Source organism: Tupaia chinensis, unplaced genomic scaffold (assembly GCF_000334495.1).
Source record: "Tupaia chinensis unplaced genomic scaffold, TupChi_1.0 Scaffold000410_1, whole genome shotgun sequence".
Lineage (NCBI taxonomy): Eukaryota > Metazoa > Chordata > Mammalia > Scandentia > Tupaiidae > Tupaia > Tupaia belangeri.
In genome coordinates this window covers 2,855,858-2,875,103 of record NW_006159915.1, presented here as the reverse complement: position 1 = coordinate 2,875,103, position 19,246 = coordinate 2,855,858, and the positions used below count along the sequence as shown (strand labels likewise).

Below are 19,246 nucleotides of genomic sequence, written 5' to 3'. Positions count from 1 at the left end.
CGTGCGTGCCCAGGATCCTGAGAGGAGAATGGAGGAGAAGGGATTGCGGCGTGACCATCCCCCCTGGGGGGTGATTTCTCGCTTTCTCTCTATGTCTCTCTCTGTCTAGCGAGCGCAGGAGCCCTATAGGGAAAAACCTCTCAAAAAAAAAAAAAAAAAAAGAAAAGAAAAAAACCCAAACAAACAAAAAAATAATGACCCTCCCAAAATGACAATAGAGATCCTGTAGAGAAATTCTCACCTTCCTTGGCTTGCATTTGTATGTATTCAGCCCACAACAAGGAAATTTCCCCTTGGATTCTCTCACTTTGATCCCTCTGCTTGTAAAGAAACAACCCTTTAAGCCAAACATAAAACCTTCAAAGGGCCAAGCAGACAAAAAATTCTTATAGGAGGTGAGAAATGGGAGACAGGTAGGAGCACCTCTTCTCCTTGCTCTTTTACTTTAGAGTTGGTTTTGGTTCATTCCTTGTTTTAGAATTGGTGTTTTATTTATTTAAAGTGAGTAGACTTAAAAAAATTATTCTCCATCTTACCAAAAATTATTATGTTTCAAAAGTTCATTTTAAAAATAATCGTTTAAAACCCAGAGAATCCTTTTCCATGCAATTTAATGACACAATTGAGGTTTAAGACTCCAAAGTTCACTTTCAAATGTGGTTGCAAAATGAAGTTTGTAATACTGTATGTTAAGAAAAATGGTAGGCATTATTCCAACAGTAGTAATTAAGTAAAAATTTAACAGTAAATATTTTTAAAAAGCTTTGAAAAGAGAATTTAAATTAAAGTTTTAATCAGAGAAGAATACAGAAGTAGGAATAGATAAATCTTTTGAATTTGTGATTCTGTGAGGGACTTTAGGGGTTGATGACCTTAGTATCCACCTCACGTCCTCCTTTTTCTATGAAACCAGTGTTTTATTAGTAATTACACTTTGTGATCTTTAACAATAGCTACTTTTGGGGAATAACACTAATAAAAGGAGTAGGAAAATAGGAGACGGAACTTTTCACAAAACTCATCAAAACCTAATGGAGAAGGACAAATTGTGTGTGTGTGCACGCGCATACCTGCCTGTGTGTGCAGGCCAAGTGCGTACATATGCGGGTATTGTACATGTAAAAGTGAACGTACCTGAAACATAATTTAATTGCTTGGTGCAGTAAAAGCCCCTAGGAAAGGACATGGGGAAAAGCACAGCTAGTGTAGAATTTCCCCGGTTAGAAACTAGGAGCTTAGGATGGCGCGGAGGTTAAGGCAGCTGGATCTCATAGGGCTGACTGTGCAGTTTGAGTTCTGTACCTGTTGATTTGAAAACCAGGCTAGGTGTGTATGTGCATGCCTCCCCCCACACCAAAAAAAGACTAGGAGGTTAAAAGGAGTTATCTATCTTGAATGGGATTATATCTAGTCATCAGCGTATTTTGCTGTGTTCCCAGATCCACAGTAGAAATTCCAGGGAGTTCAAAACAATGCTTTTCATCAACTGAATATAGAAAAGAGATAGCAAAATATAGCTGACTAGTTTTTTTTTCTTTCTTTCTTTCTTTTTTTTTGGAGAGATTTTCATTATAGGGCACGTGCGTTCGCTAGACAAACAGAGACATAAGACAGAAAGTGAGAAATCACCCCCCAGGGGGGATGGTCACGCTGCAATCCCTTCTCCTCCATTCTCCTCTCAGGATCTTGGGCATGCATGCACACACACCCGGCATGAGTTATAAGCCACCGGGTCTGGGACTCGAACCGTGGTCAACTACGTGGGAGTTCAGCGACATAGCCATTACGCTAACTGCTGGTTCCCTAGCTGACTAGTTTTTGTTCATAACTGATCCTGCCTTCCTACCTATTCAGATGTCTTAAGTATCTGAAATCTTTATCAAAATGATTCCAAATCTCCTAAGAGGAGCTCTTAATCATTAGAAGATAGTATCAGAAGACTGTACAATTATGTAATTTTATTCTACATACCTTGATAGATGGTCTTGATGGATAATTAAAAGAAACATTTTTAAATTCTACTGTTCCTTCTATCCATTTAGGCTTATATCCAGTTGTTGAAAAGTTATCTATACTGGGTTTCTTGGAAAAACAAAGGGAAAATTATAAATCTTCAAAAGACTAAGTTGATAATCTATATTCTAAAAATAGTTTAAAAATAGTGTTTAATTTTTTTTTTTTTTTTTTACAGTGGCTTTCTTTCTGCCATAGAGCTACATTGAATTAGACATGAAGGTTTCAGTAAGGAGTAGTCCCCTCATGGAAAGAGTTAAAAGCAATGTCTCTTTCCATAGCCAATTGGCCAACATATTCTACCGTTAACAGAAATGAGTGTGTCTATTTCTTTTCTTTAGAAAAAAAATATTTTTAATCTCTCTCTTACACTCATGGTAGTTATTCTTTAAAGCAATAAGAGGACTTACCTTATCAATCACCTGAAAAATATTAAAGGCGGCTCCTCGGGCTATGGTGAAGGTTTCAAAGTGAGGGGCTGCAGCACCGATGCAGTAACTACTATGGATTACACAAAAGAAAACCTACAGGAAGGAAAAAGTAATATTTACCATTCTGCAGTTATATAAAACAGACAACAGAATGAAGTTTATAATTGATTTAGGTTCATAGATATTAATTAGGTAAGAAGGAATGGAAAAAGCAATCTAGTATGAAGGAAACAAAAATTAATCCAAGTATCCTCAGCTTTTTTCTAAAGCAGAACAATTTTTGATCATCCCTTAGTCTTGTAGTTATCACATGCTAGGAGATCTGAGCAGGAAAATCTGCCAACTGAGGGTGCTGGGCATGCATGAGTTCCCTGGGTAAGAAGGGAAATACCCTCTTCTTGCTAACCAACCCTTTGAACTTTGAAGAGAAGAGTATAATAGATTTCATTAGCTCAGAGACATGATACTATTTCTGCCCCTACTTTTTTGAATTAATGTGTTACTGAACAACTTTTAATTTTCAGACAGCTCTCTTTATAAAAAGTCAAATAAGGAAAGAATCCCACAAGCTTGGTGCAGTACTCTTAATCACATAGGTGAGGCTGAACAAGTAATTTACCCAGTCCCTCACAAATTGAACAGCATGAGCCAAAAATTCTTGTTGCTCATATTTTATTTTATATGAGATAGATGAAAAGCTTAGTTTCAGATTAAAATAGTGAATCTAATTGAGAGGAATCTATGTATAATAGGAAGGCCAAAGGAGGATTGAAGTATATAGAACAGATCAGTTTGATTCAGCAAAACAGATGTTTCTTGATCTTGAACTGATCTGTTTATTGTTGAAATTTAACAGGATAAATTAATAAATTGTAATTTAATAGACCAGTAGGTGGCATGGTAGTTGAGGTGCTGGACACTCCTATATGGCCGACCAGGGTTTAAGTCCTAAATCTGGTGGCTTGCTTTCTCACTTCCTCTCTCTCTCACTCTCACCCTCTCTCTCTCTCTCTCTGGTCAAATTAAAAAATAAGTGAATGAATAGATAAAATACAATAAATAATTTTTAAAAAAATCCATAGGAAATGAAAGATTCTAAGTTGTGATGTTGGACAGAGCTGTATGTAGTCTGTTATACCATTACTGTCTGCTGAGAGGACAGAGAGTACATCCAATTACAGAATATTTGCAGAGGGAAGACACTTAACAAGGTGAAAGTAGAGTGTCATTTTATCTCAGCAGGTTAAAACAAGGAAAAGTCTCCCTAGAGACTGACCTTTTTGACTGCTAGACTAAGAAAACTCTGTGTCTCCCAGCAGAGAATTTAATTTTGACTCTTCTTTGTTTTTTTCTCTAGGCCTAGTAATATTTATTACAGAGTAGGTTTCATCTGATACATGTTTAGGACAAATATTTCAGTGAGATTTTACCTTTTGAGCCTCTCGAAGATCCTCTCCAATAATATTGCTCACTTCAAGTTATTAGTTATCTGAGTTGTAATGAGTTAGTAATATATCTTTTTTTCTGTTTATTTATTTATTTATTTATTCTTTAACATTTTTCCACAAAAATTTACTTTACATATCAAAACTTTTTTTCATATTTTTTTCTTCTGAAACATTTTTTAAAAAAATTAATTAATTTACATTCATTCTCTGAGCATCGTCACAGCATACAAGATGATTTCCCATCCAGAATATACTGCATAGTGGCTTTATCATACATGTTATCATCAATAATTTTCCATTTCTATTTTCTTATTTATCTATCTGTATATTTTTTTTAACTCGTATTTCTCACCTTCTGCCATTTCCTCGCCTCCTCCCACACACTCTCAGGTGTTTACCACTGTTTTCCATTCCTTTCTCCCTACCCCCCACATTTTATTGATTCACAGAATTTCTTAAATAATCTAAACTCTTTAAATAGCAAGTTCAGCTGGTATATACATATCTGAGTACATGTCTGACTTTAGGCATGAAACTCTGAGTAGAATGAATATACTATAAGGTAGCACCTGGCTGATGCTACAACTTATTATGGTCATTAAATAGGTCTTTTTTAATATATTTTTTTAATTTCAAGAAAAGCAGTTTTAGCTTTAAAAAATCAAAGAAATGCTAAGGAACTTTGCTTCACACTTAAAGCCATTAAGCAGGTTAGGATTCTTTTCAAATAGTAGGTACATTAACCTATCAGCAGCTCAAGACAGGACAAAAATCCTTAAAACCTGAAAACAAAGCCTAGAAGAAAATCAGCAATGTTTTAGTCAAAATTCATAAAATTCTATTTCATCAATTCAGTCTCATGTACTCAATCTATCTTCTGTTGTGGTTTGATCTACTTGATTAAATTTGGGATATAATATTCAACTCCAGACTTGTTTCTGCTATTAAGTTGGCCATCTCCTTAGTTTTTGAACTCTGATTTCTGTGTGTCTGTATTTAATTTTCCTGTTACAACACTCGCTTGAGAACTTCTTGGAGATTTGGTCTAGTGTTGGTAAATTCTTTCAGATTTTGTATATCTGAGGATGTTCTTGTTTTTTCTTCCCATATGAAGGATAATCTTGCTGGCTACAGTATTCTCCTTGAAATTGCTCTTCCCTTAACACTTTGAATATATTTTCCCATTCTTTACTTGTTCGCATTGTTTCCAATGAGAGGTCTGCTTTTAGCCTGATGGGATATCCTTTGTAGGTAACTTGACGCCTTTCTCTTGCCAGTCTTAGTATCTTGTCTTTGTCTTTGGTTTTGGTCAATCTGGCTATAATGTGTCTTGGAGAAGGTTGATTCTATTTGGGGTCCTTTGTATTTCTTGGGTCTGGGTATTTGAATGCCCCCCTAGGTTTGGAAAGTTTTTTTGCAGGATTTTATGGAATAGATTATCAATGCCTTTATGAGTCTCTTTGCCTTCTGGGATACCAATTGCCTGGATGTTTGGATATTTGATGGTATCTAGTATTTCTTGTATATTATTCTCATTTTGGGGGCAATTTTCTCAGTCTTCATGGTGGATTTTTTTAGGACATCAATTCTGTTTTCTACATCTGAGATTTGATTTTCTGTATGATTTAGTCTGCTTTTAATACTTTCCAGGGAGGTTTTGACTTCCTGAATTATAGCCTTCATCTCTAACAGATCCATTTGATTCTTTTTTATAATGTGTATTTCCTATTTTAAATCTTGCAAGAATTTCTTCATTTCTTGGAACTCATCAGCTCCTTTCTCCTGTCTCTTCTGCAGTTCGTTGTCTCTCTTCTCTTCCATCTCTGTAAGCTTTGTCATTATAAATATTCTCAAATTCTTTATCAGACATTTTCATGAGTTTCATTGTACTATCTGAGGATCAAGAGGAGTTATTATTTTCCCTTGGAGGAGAGGAATTTTATTCCTTTCCCGTGTATCTTTTGACCCTGCAGTGATTTCTAATCATCTGATGGATAGTACTTTTCTTCCTAATTCTTGAATTTCAGTCTGAGCATTCAGAGACATCCAGAAGGAGGTGATCTGCAATCTCTCTTCTGTTCTGTTTTTACTCTTTGAGTATTAAATTCAGTGGGAATAGAGGAATGGTCTGAACCTAATCATATTCAAATGTTTGGAAGCTCTTCCCTTGGACCTGTCTAGGTATTTACCGCATAGAGACTGAGCAGCCAATGAATAAAGATAAAGAAAAAGAATTAGAGAAGAGAAAAGAAGAAGAAAAAATAAAATAAAAAGGAGAAAATAATAAAAAAGATAATAAAAAAGTTAGATCTTAAGTTTAAAAAGCAAAAATTGAAAAAAAATGAAATCAGTATTTCAAAGCTGAAGTTCAGTATTCAACTCAGGATGAGCCTGGCCTGGGTTTGTGCCTTTCCTAAATGTAATGTGGAAAGGCAGCAATTAACACAATAAAGCAAGGTATTGAGTCCAGAGAATACTTTAACTTAAAAAAATATTAAAAGTCACAGAGAGACAGAGAGAGACAGAGAGGAATGGAGAGAAGGTGGCTGAGGTACCCTACCCACTAGAAATGAATCTGGAGTAAGACGTGTCAGCAGAAACTATTTTTGGTCAAGGAAATCAATACTTCAGAGCTGAAGTTTGGTATCATTCTCAGGATCAAGTTAGTAATATATCTTAAAAACAATAATTAAGCTTCCATAGGCCAGGTCCAGCAGGTGGTGTGATTGTTAGACACAAGGCTGACTGGATTTGAGTCCCAGACTTGACAGCTTCCTTTTTCACTTTTCCTCTCTTTCTCTCTGATGATAATGTGTGTCCCATAGCAAATAATAATAATAAATTTAAAAATTAAATAGATAATTATTTTTTAAAAATTCCATGGGCCACTCTTTTAGGGGCCTCACCCCAGATTTACTGGAGCAAAACTCTGGGAGTTGGGATCCAGAAATCTGTGGCATTTTTGTTTTTGTCTTTTTTGTTTATTTTTGTTTTAATTTTTGCTATAGAGCACATGGACTCACTGGAGAGAGAGAGAGAGAGAGAGAGAGAGAGGGAGAGAGAAAGGAAGAGAGAGAAGAAGAAGAAGAAGAAAAAGAAGAAAAGTGAGAAATAACTAAATTGAGGATGGCTAGGCTGAAATCCCTTTTCTTCCATTCTCCAGTCAGGATTTTTGGCATGCAGGCACAAGTGCCCAGTGTGTTTTTCAGGCCGCCAGATCTGGGATCCAGTGATGCACTAGACCATGTGGGAAATGCCTTAACCACCATGCCACTGGCTAACCTCAAGCTGATTTATTATTTAGCTCAAATTCAGTTTCTAGGATAAAGATAACTTATTTTTCTTCCCAATTTTTTTTTTTAATTTCTTTTACACATTCAGTCACATACATCACTTAGCTTGTAAAGTGAATGTTCCAACAAGAATACATTTCTTACCAGTCCAGTTGGGGATACTGTACATGTTATCATCAACAGATGATATTTCTTTATCCCATAAATGTCTTACCTCTGTATTTTTCTCCTTAATGTCTTTCCTCAGACCCTTCTCCTTCTCTCACCCTCTTCTCACACTGTATTTGGTATCTATAACCATTTTCTATGTTTCTATATCCTCCACTCTTTCAGTTTTGGCCATAGAGTGTGGACAGTTGGTATGTAATAAGTGGAGACATACAATGTCTATCCTTTATAGGCTGACTTGCTTCACTCAGCAGTAAATCTTCCATATTCATCCACTTTCTGTCAAAATATCGGGTCTTGTTTTTTTATGGCTGAGAGTATATTTGCCACACATTTTAATCCATTCTTCTGTTTGTGGACATTTGTATTGATTCCATCATGTCTTAGCAGTTGTGAATAATGCTGCAGTAAACATTAATGTACAAGCTAAGTGTTTCCAACTAAGTGTTCTTCTGTCCTTTGGGTAGATACCATGGAGTGGGATTGCTGGATCATATGATGGTTCTATTTGTAGATCTTTGAGGAATCTCCATATTGTTCTCCACAGTGGCTAGAGCAATGTACATTCCCACCAGCAGTGTAGAAGAGTTCCCCTTTCACCACATCCCATCATGAGCACTTAACAATTTTTTTTTTTTTTAATTTTAGTCATTCTGACTGGGGTTAGGTGGTATCTTATTGTGGTTTTGATCTGCATCTCCCTTATCATGAGGGATGTTGAGCCTTTTTTCATATGCCTTTTGACTGCTGATATGTCTTCTTTAGAGAGTTGTTTATGCAGCAGATTTTCCCATCTTTTAATTTGGTTGATCATTTTTTTTGGGGGGGTAAGCCACTTGAGTTCACTGTGTATTCTGGTTATTATTCCCTTATTGAAGCATAGTTTACAAAAATGTTCTTCCATTCTCTGGGCTGTCAAGTTACACTAATTACTGTGTCTTTGCCACGTAGAAACTTCTTAATCTAATGTAATTCCACTTGTCTATTTTTGGGATTATTGACTGTGCTTTTGGGGTCATATTTAAGAAGTCTTTGCGTAGCTCAATATCTCCCAGAGTTTCCCTAGTATTTTCTAGCAGTAGTTTTATAGTTTGAGGTCTTAGGTTTAATCCTTGATCCACTTTGAGTTTATTTTTGTCAATGGTGAGAGTTAGGGGTTCAGATTCATCTTTCAGCAGGTGAATATCCAGTTTTTCCAGCACCATTTGCTAAAGAGGTTTTCCTTTACCCACTTCCCACTGGATTGACTGGTACCCTTTGTCAAAGTTCAGTTGACTGTATGTTTTGGGTTTATTTCTGCGGTATCTATCCTGTTCCATTCATCCACAATGTCTGATCTTGGGCATGCACACCCACGTGCGCAGTGTTCTAAAAGCATGATAGTTGGCTTGACAAGGACACTTAAGTCATGTTGGGTTAATAAAGCCTGTCAATTCTCTTTTTGTTTGTTTTTGGAGAGATTTTTACTTTAGGGTTCATACACTCACCAAAGAGACAGAGATGGAGGGAGAGAAAGTAAGAAATCACCCCCTGGGTGATGATAATTTCCTCTCCTCCATGCTTCTCTTGGGATTTTCGGTACACACACACGTGCCTGGCATGAGTTTCAAGCTGCTGAGCCAGCCCTTGAACCACAGTTGACCATGTGGGAGTCTAGTATGTTAACCACTATGCCACTTGCTGGCCCCAATCCTGTCAATTCTTAACTACAGTTTAAAGGTATGTATAAATCATTTGAGGGAAACATACTTGTTTATTAAAGACCTTCATCTTTGAATATCATCTTCACTCAAAGAGGAATTTTTCAAAACTCTAGGGACAAAGAGGAATTTTTCTAGGGGACCAGCAGTTAGCGTAATGGCTATGTCGCTGGACTCCCACATAGTCGACCGCGGTTCTCGTCCCGGACCGGGTGGCTTAAAACTCACGCCGGGCGCATGTGCGTGCGTGTCCAAGATCCTGAGAGGAGAATGGAGGAGAAGGGATTGCGGCGTGGCCATCCGCCCTGGGGGATGATTTCTCACTTTCTGTCTCTCTGTCTCTTTCTGTCTGTTGAGCGCATGTGCCCTATGGCAAAAAACCTTTCCAAAAACAAAGACTAAAAAAAAAATAAAGGAATTTTTTTTTAAACTCTAGGGACTAAGAAGATTAGGTTAGGACTATTGTATTTTTTCTCTAACAAGACTTACTGCAAGAACGGTTCCAATGGTATAACCAGGTTCTCCATTGATTATCAGAGAGGTTCCATACCAAAAAGCAAGTCCATAGGTTCCATGCATGAAGAAATACACAGCACCAAGGGACAATTTTGAAGCTATAGCCTTTTTTAAGCCAACATCCTTTGCATCTTTCAGATTCTGTGTGTACCTTATAAAGACAAAACACAATGTAATAGCCTTTGAGTAAAATAAAGCCAAGTATATTTTGTCATAAATAAAGGGACAGACCTTTGAATTTCTTTCTCTTGGGCTCCAAAGGATACAACTGTTCGGATTGATGACAAGACTTCTTCAGCTACAGCCCCAGCTTTGGAATATGCACTTAATTCCTTACTGGTTAGTGAGATGACCATCTGTAATAATTCATGACCACAGTTAACCAAAGAAAGAATCCATGATAGTAATAATGTTAGAGCATTTAATTCAGGTACACTCTGAAGTTTTGGTAGTGTAACATTATCTAGAAGCTTAATCTCTGTCCACTTTTCCTCTGCCTGTAGAACTTTGCTGTTTTATTCTCTCTGTATTTTTGAAAACATTTTTAGAAATGGATATCTATATTGGTAAGATTGGAAAAAGCTTGATTTGGAGAAGGATATTAGAACTCTCTCTCCTTCTGGATGAATTCTGGGAATTAATCTATTTGACTTGATTTGGATCATGTAACTAATTAAGCAAGGCTTCAAAAGGGTATGGGTCACAGAACTGTAGCAGAAAGCTGAACATGATCCTGCATATATGTGGGGTGTGACCTAGAAACTACTGCTGCAGAATGCATCCTGCCAGGGAAATACATCTTTGAACATCAGAGGTGATTTTAGAGAGAAAGAGGAGAATATATCACTGTGGTGTTAGTAAACAGATTTACTTGATTTCTCAAAATTTGAAATCAGAAGGTGCCTTTTTCTATGTTATATGTCCCATTTACTAGTCCTTTGTATTTCTGTACTTGGTGCAGAAGCTTTATGAAAGGAGATAGCAGGGACATTGCCATCAGAGCTGTGAGTTTATAATGAATGGCTTCTCACATAGTAAATCTATTCACTTTCAAAATACTTTCTATGTAAGTGGAGTTAATTTTATATAAGACATATTTGGATGGATGTTTAAGTGAGAGGGTGGTCTAAGGTTAAGTAATACTAATTTTTTGAATTCATGTAGTAAAGTTAATTAATTAATTATTTTTAATATGATTTTTTGGAGTTATTTGTAATTTTATTTATTCATTTATTTATTTTAATTTGACCAGAGAGGCAGAGAGAGAGAAAGTGAGAAAGCAAGCCACCAGGTTTGGGACTCAAACCGTGGTCAGCCATGTGGGAGTGACCAGCACCTTAACCACCACGCCACCTGCTGGTCCCCAAAAGTTAATTATTTATCATATATAATTAATGATAGCATATAACTGGGGGAGGCGCAAAACTTTGTACATAGTGAGTATTTAATAATTTAATTGGCAAATTAAATGGAATCAAAGGAAGCTGGAAACAATTTGCCCTGGAATCTCTAGTCATTGAATAACCATGACCTTCATTTTCTTCCTCTTAATGAACAGTTAATACAGTATCAGAACTTAGATTTCTCATTGCTGTTTACCTCTCTTCCCTGGAAGGTAAGGCTCTGATTTTAGTAACCTACTTGGCAGTCTTTCTTCTAATATGTACTCATTTCTTTCTTTTTTGAGATAGACTTTTACTATAGGGTACGTGCGCTTGCTGGAGAGACAGAGACAGAGAGACAGGAAGCAAGAAACCACCCCCTAGGGGGGATGGCCACACTGCAATCCCTTTTCCTCCATTCTCCTCAGGATCTTGGGCATCCACACCCACGTGCCCAGTGTGAGGTTTAAGCCACCAGGTCTGGGACTTGAACCATGATTGGCTACGTGGGAGTCCAGCAACATAGCCATTATACATTTCTGCTGGTCCCAAGAGGTCCTCATTTCAAATGAACTGGGGATGAAGATGTAACAAAGGTTACAAGGTCAACGCTAGAAATCATAGTAAATGATAAAATGAGATCTGTCTGTCTGTCTGTCTATCTATCTATCTATCAGCACACTACTCTGCTATAAGATTGATATTCTGTTGTTTGATGAAAAGTAGATGAACCTAAGAGATAAAATACTAAGTAAAATAAGCCAGGCTGTGAAAGACAAATACTTTATGTCCCCACTTAACATGTGCTCAGAGTGTCCATATTCTTTCGCAGAAGCTAAAGGACTTGATAGTATAGGGTAGTAGTCCCCAACCTTCCTGGAACCAAGGAGTAGCCACATGGAAGACAATCCCTCTACTGACAGGGGATGGGAGGGTGGGGCATGGGTCACAGGATGACACAAGTGCACCACATCCTCTGTGCACCCCATTTCCACCACTACCACATTGCAATGCACAGGAAACAATCATATAACAATGGGATTTGCACTCCCATAAGAAACCAGTTGCTGCTGATCTGATAAGGAGGTAGAGCCCAGGTGGCAATATAAGTGATGGGTAGTGGCTGCAAACACACAGGTGAAGTGTGCTCATTTGCTGGCTCATTGGCTGCCCAGCCCTTGCCATGGGGCCTAGAGGGCCAGCATCCATCTACAGCCCAACCCCAACAGTCTCACAGACCAGTGCTGTCCATGGCCCAGTATAGAGGGAGTATTGATAGATATCAGAAGTTATACAGGGATTAGAGGTGGAATGGGATAGGATAGCAGGGGAAGTAGCTTGGGAGAACATGATTTAACAGACACAGGAATGCATGCAAACAAGTCGAATAGGCTATAGAACAGTGTAAGAGCAGAGTAAGATACGCTATTGAAAATTTAATACATACTTTTAAGAAAAGTATTATAATGAATATCAAATATACTTAACAATATAATATTCAATGTTGAAGAAGATTGATATGTTTATATCCTTTATTTGATTATTATACGTTGTATACATGCATTATAAAACCGTACTAGGGCTGGATCCATGCCCTGGTGGTTAGGACTACTGGATCTCACATGGCTGATCACATTGTTCTTGAACTCCATGGCTTAAGAAACACACTGGGTGCATGTGTGTCCATTCCCAAAATACAGAAAGAAGGAAGAGAGAGGAGAAGGGATTGTGATATGACTATTCTCCGTGGGGTGTTTTCTCCTTTTTCTCTTTGTCTGTCTCTCTGTCTATCTCTCTGGAGAACATATGCTCCTTCTGGCACATAAAAATAAATTCTAGGATCTAGCACGTGGTGTGGATGTTAAGGTACTGGACTCCCACATGGTCAACAATGTGGTTTGAGTCCCAGACATGGCAGGTTGAAAATCATTCCAGGTATCTGCTCAGAATTTCAATAGGAGACTGGAGGCGAAGGGATAGTGGTATGGCCATGTCTCCCAGGGGATGATTACTCACTTTCCCTCTATTTCTGTCTGTCTCTGGTGAGCACATTTGCCCTGTGGCAAAATCCTAAAAGCAGCACAACAACAACAATACTGTACCCCACAAAGATGTACACAGATTATATAATTTCTGTAAACCAGAAATTATAATTTAAAAAAGTAAAGTAGCTTTACTTTCTACCTATAAATAAAAAGAAAAGAAAAAAGATTGGTTGTTTTAGTATCCAAGCCTATTGTTAAGGAATTAGTCAACCTTAATTTTTTTTCTTGAAAATTCTGTTTGGTTAAGTTTATATATTATGTAGTAAGTTAACTCAGTAAATTTTATGAATTTAATTTCCATAAAGAACAATTACTATTGCAAAATTAAACCCTTATACCTCTAAACTAAAAGATGGGTAGATATCCTGGTAAATTTGCCAAAGACAAGATGAGGTAAAGAATATTGGGACCAGCAGTTAGTGTAATGGCTATGTTGCTGGACTCCCACGTAGTCGACCGCAGTTCGTATCTCGGACCCGGCGGCTTAAACTCACGCCGGGCGCGTGTGCGTGCGTGCCCGAGATCCCAAGAGGAGAATGGAGGAGAAGGGATTACGGCGTGGCCATCCCCCCTGGGGGGTGATTTCTCGCTTTCTATCTCTCTGTCTCTGTCTGTCTGGCGAGCGCACGCGCCCTATAGCGAAAAAAAAAATCAAAGCCTTATAAAAAGTAAAAACTCGAAGCTGATGTAATAAAGTGTTTTAATATTTTCTCATTCTGTTTTAGCCAGAGAAACAAATTTATCTGGGAATTTAGAACACACAAGGTTCTCCTAGCAGAGACAACTAACCATTGCATGTATAATAGCATTACTTAACCCATGTAACTATTTGAAGTTGCATTAGGCTGCTAAATGAAGAGGATTTTTTTAATGTTAGTAAGATGCTAAAAATAAGCTTTATTTTAGGCAAATAATTTGAAGATAGAAATGCAATTAATAATGAACTAAATCAAAAGTATTTGTAATGTCTAGTATCCCTTTGTATTCTAGGACATGGAAAAATGGAATGTATTTTTTTGACAAACTCACTAAGACATCTAGTTCACACTTCTGCCCCCAGTCAACCACTTATTATATATTTGCATACCCTAGAACACACTGCTGCTGAAGCCATGATAAGAGGAGATGTGGATAGAGTCACCAGGGTGAGCTTCCAGCCCTTCACCAAGCCAATCAATAGTCCAATAGAAAAAGTAGAGATGTTTTGAAATAACAGAGCAATCTTGTCTCCAATACCATCATTGATTTTGTTGATGTCACTAAAACAAATAGATAAATGTAGTTAAGTATTTATATGTCATATTTGAAGACAAAGTTGATGTACTGCATGTTCGTCCTCTTACTCAGTCATGCGAGTGTTAAGTTCACCAATGTCACAGCCATCAAACCAGCTGAGATCCTGTGCCAAAACTGAGTGAAAAAACTGTTTTCTCATTCTCTTGGTCTGCCGTGCTGCAGTTATAACCCAAAAGGAAGTCTGCAGGTAGCCAAAAATCAGGGCAGTGACTCCTATTCCAACATAATACAGGGTCAACCTGAAGAAAGATGATCATAAATGTTAGATACTTTTTCACCCTCGATACCAAGTGAAATGAAATAAAGTAAAATCTGTTATAGTATTTCATTAAGAACATTTATGCTAGATCCTAAAATATGACTAAAAATAACCAGCCATGAGAGAGAGAGAGAGAGAGAAAGAGAGAGAGAGAGAGAAAGAGAGAGAGAGAGAGAGAGAGAGAGAGAGAGAGAGAGAAGCATGTTGAATGTCTACGTTTCCCTGGTAGGACATTTAGGGTATGCCTCTTTTATATTAGCAGCAGGGAATTAGTAGTTTAAAACATACTTGCTCTTTATATCTTCTTTCAGTTGACTCTTTCATAGGAAAAAGTTACACGTAGATAATTAAGATAGCTATAGGTTGAACAAGAGGGCAAAGAAGATGGTAGTGGTCATGGGGGCCAGACAGTGATGTAGTGGTAAAAGGCAATGCCCTGCAAAAGAATCCCACATGGGAAGGCTCCCAGTTCAAGTCCAGAGACCTCTTTGAATATGTCAGACACCTGCTTGCCTATGATCCAGGACTGGCTGAGGTGTTAGGGGTAGATCCTGGCATTTAGACCCTATTGGGCATACTGTTTCTCTGTGCCTCTCTAGCTCATGGAAAAGTAAATGTAAGAGTTAAATAAAAAGAAAATTGTAGTAGTCAAAACATTTGATAAAAAACTTTTAAAATATACATACCATTGTGAGCAGCAGATGGCATAATGGTTACATTGCTGGACTCCCACTTAGTTGAATGTGGTTTGAGTCCTGGACCCAGCGATTTTAAACTCATGCCAGGTGTATGTGCGTTTATGCCCAAAATCCTGAGAGGAGATCTGAGGAGAAGGGATTGCTGTAGGGCCATCCCACCCTGGAGGGTGATTTCTCACTTTCTGTCTCTCTGTCTTTCTGGTGAAACTGTGCACCCTATAGGAAAAATCTCTTAATACACACACACACACACACACACACACACACACACGTGCACACACACACGCACACACACACACCATTAAATCCAGAATTCAATAAGAAGGAATTTACCCCAAGGTAAGCTGAAGACATTCAAAGTGTCTAACAGTAGGAGACCAGAAAAGAAATGTAGTCCTTTAATAAACATATACAAACATATACTGGACACTCGTATGTGTGACTGTAGAGATACAGCCATGAACAAGATATTAAATATTTCCATTGTGGAGGCAGCACACAGACAATATATAAAGAGAAAGATTTTGATTGTTTTATGAAGGAACTCAATAGGGTGATGGGTTACAGAATAATTAGTGGGTAAATGTAGACTTGGAGAGCTAGCACAGAAGAATAGATTACTTAAGAAAAATTTCTTTGGGGTTAGCAGCTAGTGTGGTGGTTGGGGTGCTGGACCCACATGGCTGTTCAAGTCTCATACCTGGCAGTTCACTTTCTCACTTTCTCTCTCTCTTTCTCTCTCTCTGGTGAGTGCATATGCCCTATAATACATCAAATGAATAATTTTTTAAATAAAGATTTCTTTGTGGAAGTAATATTCTAGCTAGGTAAAATATAGAATGTAAAATGAAGTAAAGTAAAATAAGACCAGTTATAAAAAAAGCAAGAAGAGGGGACCAGCAGTTGGTGTAATGGCTATGTCGCTGGACTCCCATGTAGTTGACCGTGGTTCTAGTCCCAAACCTGGTGGCTTAAACTCATGCTGAGCACGTGTGCATGTGTGCCCAAGATCCCAAGAGGAGACTAGACGAGAAGGAATTGTGATGTGGCCATCCCCCCAGGGGGTGATTTCTCGCTTTCTGTCTCTCTGACTGTCTGTTTTTCTGGTGAGTGCACACGCCTTATAGCAAAAACCTCTTCAAAAAAAAAAAAGAAAAAAAAGGAATATTTGAGAGAGAGAGGAGACATATTTCTCACATGAGAGACTGAGGCAGAAATAAAGGTTAGCATGTCAAATAACATAAGTCCAAGTCCGAAGTGGTATGAAATGATGAAGTAGGAAAATTTGGCATATCATAGGGATTTTAGCTACAGTGCATCATTCAGGTCTTATTCCAAGAAGACCACTGGAAGATTTAAGTATGGGATGACCTTATCTGCTCAACTTTCAAAAAATTAGAAATGAAAGAAGATATAAATAGAGAAACAATACATATTCATGGATTGGAACACTTGATGTTGTTAAGATGACAATCATCCCCCCCAATGTAGCTTCAATGCAATTCCTATAAAAAATCTCAGTAGGCCTTTTTGCAGAAATTCAGAGTGATTCTAAAATTTATATAGAAATGTAATGGAGTAAAAAAATCCAAACTAATTTCTAAAAAGAAAAAAGTTGGAGGGCTTATACCTCCGGCCTTTTTTATTTAAACTATGAAACTACAATAATCAAGACAGTGTGGTATTGGTATAAGGATAGATATACCAATAAGTGCAGCAGAATTGAAAGGACAGAAATTAACTCTTGCATTTTCAGATAGTTGACTTTTAGCAAAGGTTCCAAGGCAATTCAGTGGAGAAAGGATAATCTTTTCAATAAATGATGCTGGATAACTGGAGAGCCACATGTAAAAAAGATTACATTTATATCCTTATCTCACATTATTCACAAATACATTTTTTAACTAATTATTTATTTGGAGCCCACACCATGGAGCAGGGAGTAGCAGTAGTCACTGAGACAAACCTAGGGAAGAAGACCACCACCTCAGGCCTTCCACTGCCCTTCAACTGCCCTAGGTACATTCCAGAGTGGCTCCTCCCATATCCCTTTGGTGCCATTACCCCCAGAGTTTGTTCTGTGGAGCAGAGAGAAGAAGTAGTCAGTGCAACAAACTGAGGCAGGAAGACCATCTCAGACCTCTAGCTGTCTTCTGCCCATCCAGGAATATTTTGAGAATTCATAGTTCTCTGAACCATGTTCACTCCCCCAGTTGAAACGTTCAGCCATCTGCAGGTGCACCTGGTCCTGAAAGACTGGGAAAGGAATCAACACCTAAAGCTGGCTATAGACACACTTCTCTGATAGGAAGACAAGGCCCTCTACCAAGAACATGTCTAAGAAGTAGAGATTTTTTTATCCACAACACTATAGAGTTGACACCAGAAAAGTAGGAAGAAGCATATAAACCATCAAATGACTAGAAACCAAACTAGAAACCAGTGCAGACACACAAGAAATATGGGAAGGCAGGAAACATCTCCCCCTCAGTAGAACAGAGCAATTCTTCAGCCATCGACAGCATTAAAAAAATTGCAGGAATGTCAGAAACAGTTCAGAATATTCATGAGGACAGAGATGAGTAAGTCTTCACAGGATTTGAAGGAGGAAGTAGACACCATAAGTAGAATCAATCAGAACTTTTAGAGATAAAGACAGCAATTCAGGAAATCAAGACCTCTCTCTAAAGAATAACAGATTGGATCATGCAGAAGACAGAATCTCTAAGCTTGAAGACAAAACCTTTGACTTAGATAAAACCACCAAAAATAATGAAAAAATAATTAAAAGAAATGAGGACAACACACAAGAAATACCAGACACTACTGATTGCCCAAATATCCCAATAATAGATATTCCAAAAGGCAAAGAATTGGACAAGGACATTGAAGATCTATTCCATGAAATACTTGCAGAAAACTTCCCAAATCTAGAGAAGCATTCAGATATCCAGACCCAAAAAATATAAGGGACTCTAAACAGAATGAACACAAGAAGATTCTCTCCTTGGCGCATCATAGCCAGAATGGTAAAAATCACAAAGACAAGATTCTAAAAATGGCAAGAGAGAAACATCAAATCACTTACAAAGATTAACCTCATAGGCTAACATCAAATCTCTCAACTGAAACAATGCAGGCAAGAAGAATAGGAAGACATATTCAAATACAGAAAGAAAAAGAAAATCAATCAAGAATACTATCGTCAGCAAGGTTATCCTCCAAATGGGAAGAATGAATGAAGTCATCACAGACAAACAAAAACAAAGAATTCACCAATACTAGACCAGCTCTTCAAGAAGTACTGAAGGGAGCAATATTATAAAACTACAAAGAGATAGAAATGAGAACAAATAACAGCCAAGAAAATGGCTAACAAAATGACAGGGACAGATCCACAAATATTGATAACATTGAATGTTAATGAATTAAATTCTCCAATTAGAAGACATAGACTGGCCCCACTATACAAGATGGCAGGTGAAAAAGCTGCAAAGCAGGATGCTAAGGAGAAGAAACCTGAAAGCCAAGAAGGCTGATGCTATTGGCAAGGTTAAAAAGGGTGACCCCAAGGCTAAAAAGCCCAAGAAGAGGAAGCCCCATTGCAGCCAAAACCCCGTCCTAGTCTGGGGCATCAGCAGATACTCCTGGTCTGCCATGTATTCCAGGAAGGCCATGTATAAGAGGAAATACTCAGCCACTAAATCCAGGATCAAAAAGAAAAAGAAGGTTCTTGCGACTGTCACAAGAACAGTTGGTGGAGACAAGAATGGTGGTACCTGGATGGTTAAACTGCACAAAATGCCTAGGTATTATCCTACTGAAGATGTGCCTCGAAAGCTGTTGAGCCATGGCAAAAAACCCTTCAGTCAGCATGTGAGAAAGCTGCGAGCTAGCATCACTCCTGAGACCATTCTGATCATCCTCACTGGACGCCACAGAGGCAAGAGAGTGGTTTTCCTGAAGCAGCTGAGCAGTGGCTTGCTACTTGTAACTG

At 37.9% G+C, this 19,246-nt stretch overlaps 1 protein-coding gene across 1 annotated transcript in view; it reads right to left on the bottom strand.

The window, feature by feature from the left end:
* Nucleotides 1-19,246, bottom strand: part of ABCB5 (ATP binding cassette subfamily B member 5) — a 170,276-nt gene that overhangs the window by 122,821 nt on the left and 28,209 nt on the right. Inside the window, 6 exon segments of the mRNA XM_027774185.1 lie at nt 1,972-2,082; nt 2,424-2,537; nt 9,543-9,720; nt 9,801-9,925; nt 14,084-14,255; nt 14,340-14,531. Of these exon segments, the coding sequence (XP_027629986.1) occupies nt 1,972-2,082; nt 2,424-2,537; nt 9,543-9,720; nt 9,801-9,925; nt 14,084-14,255; nt 14,340-14,531 (892 nt within the window).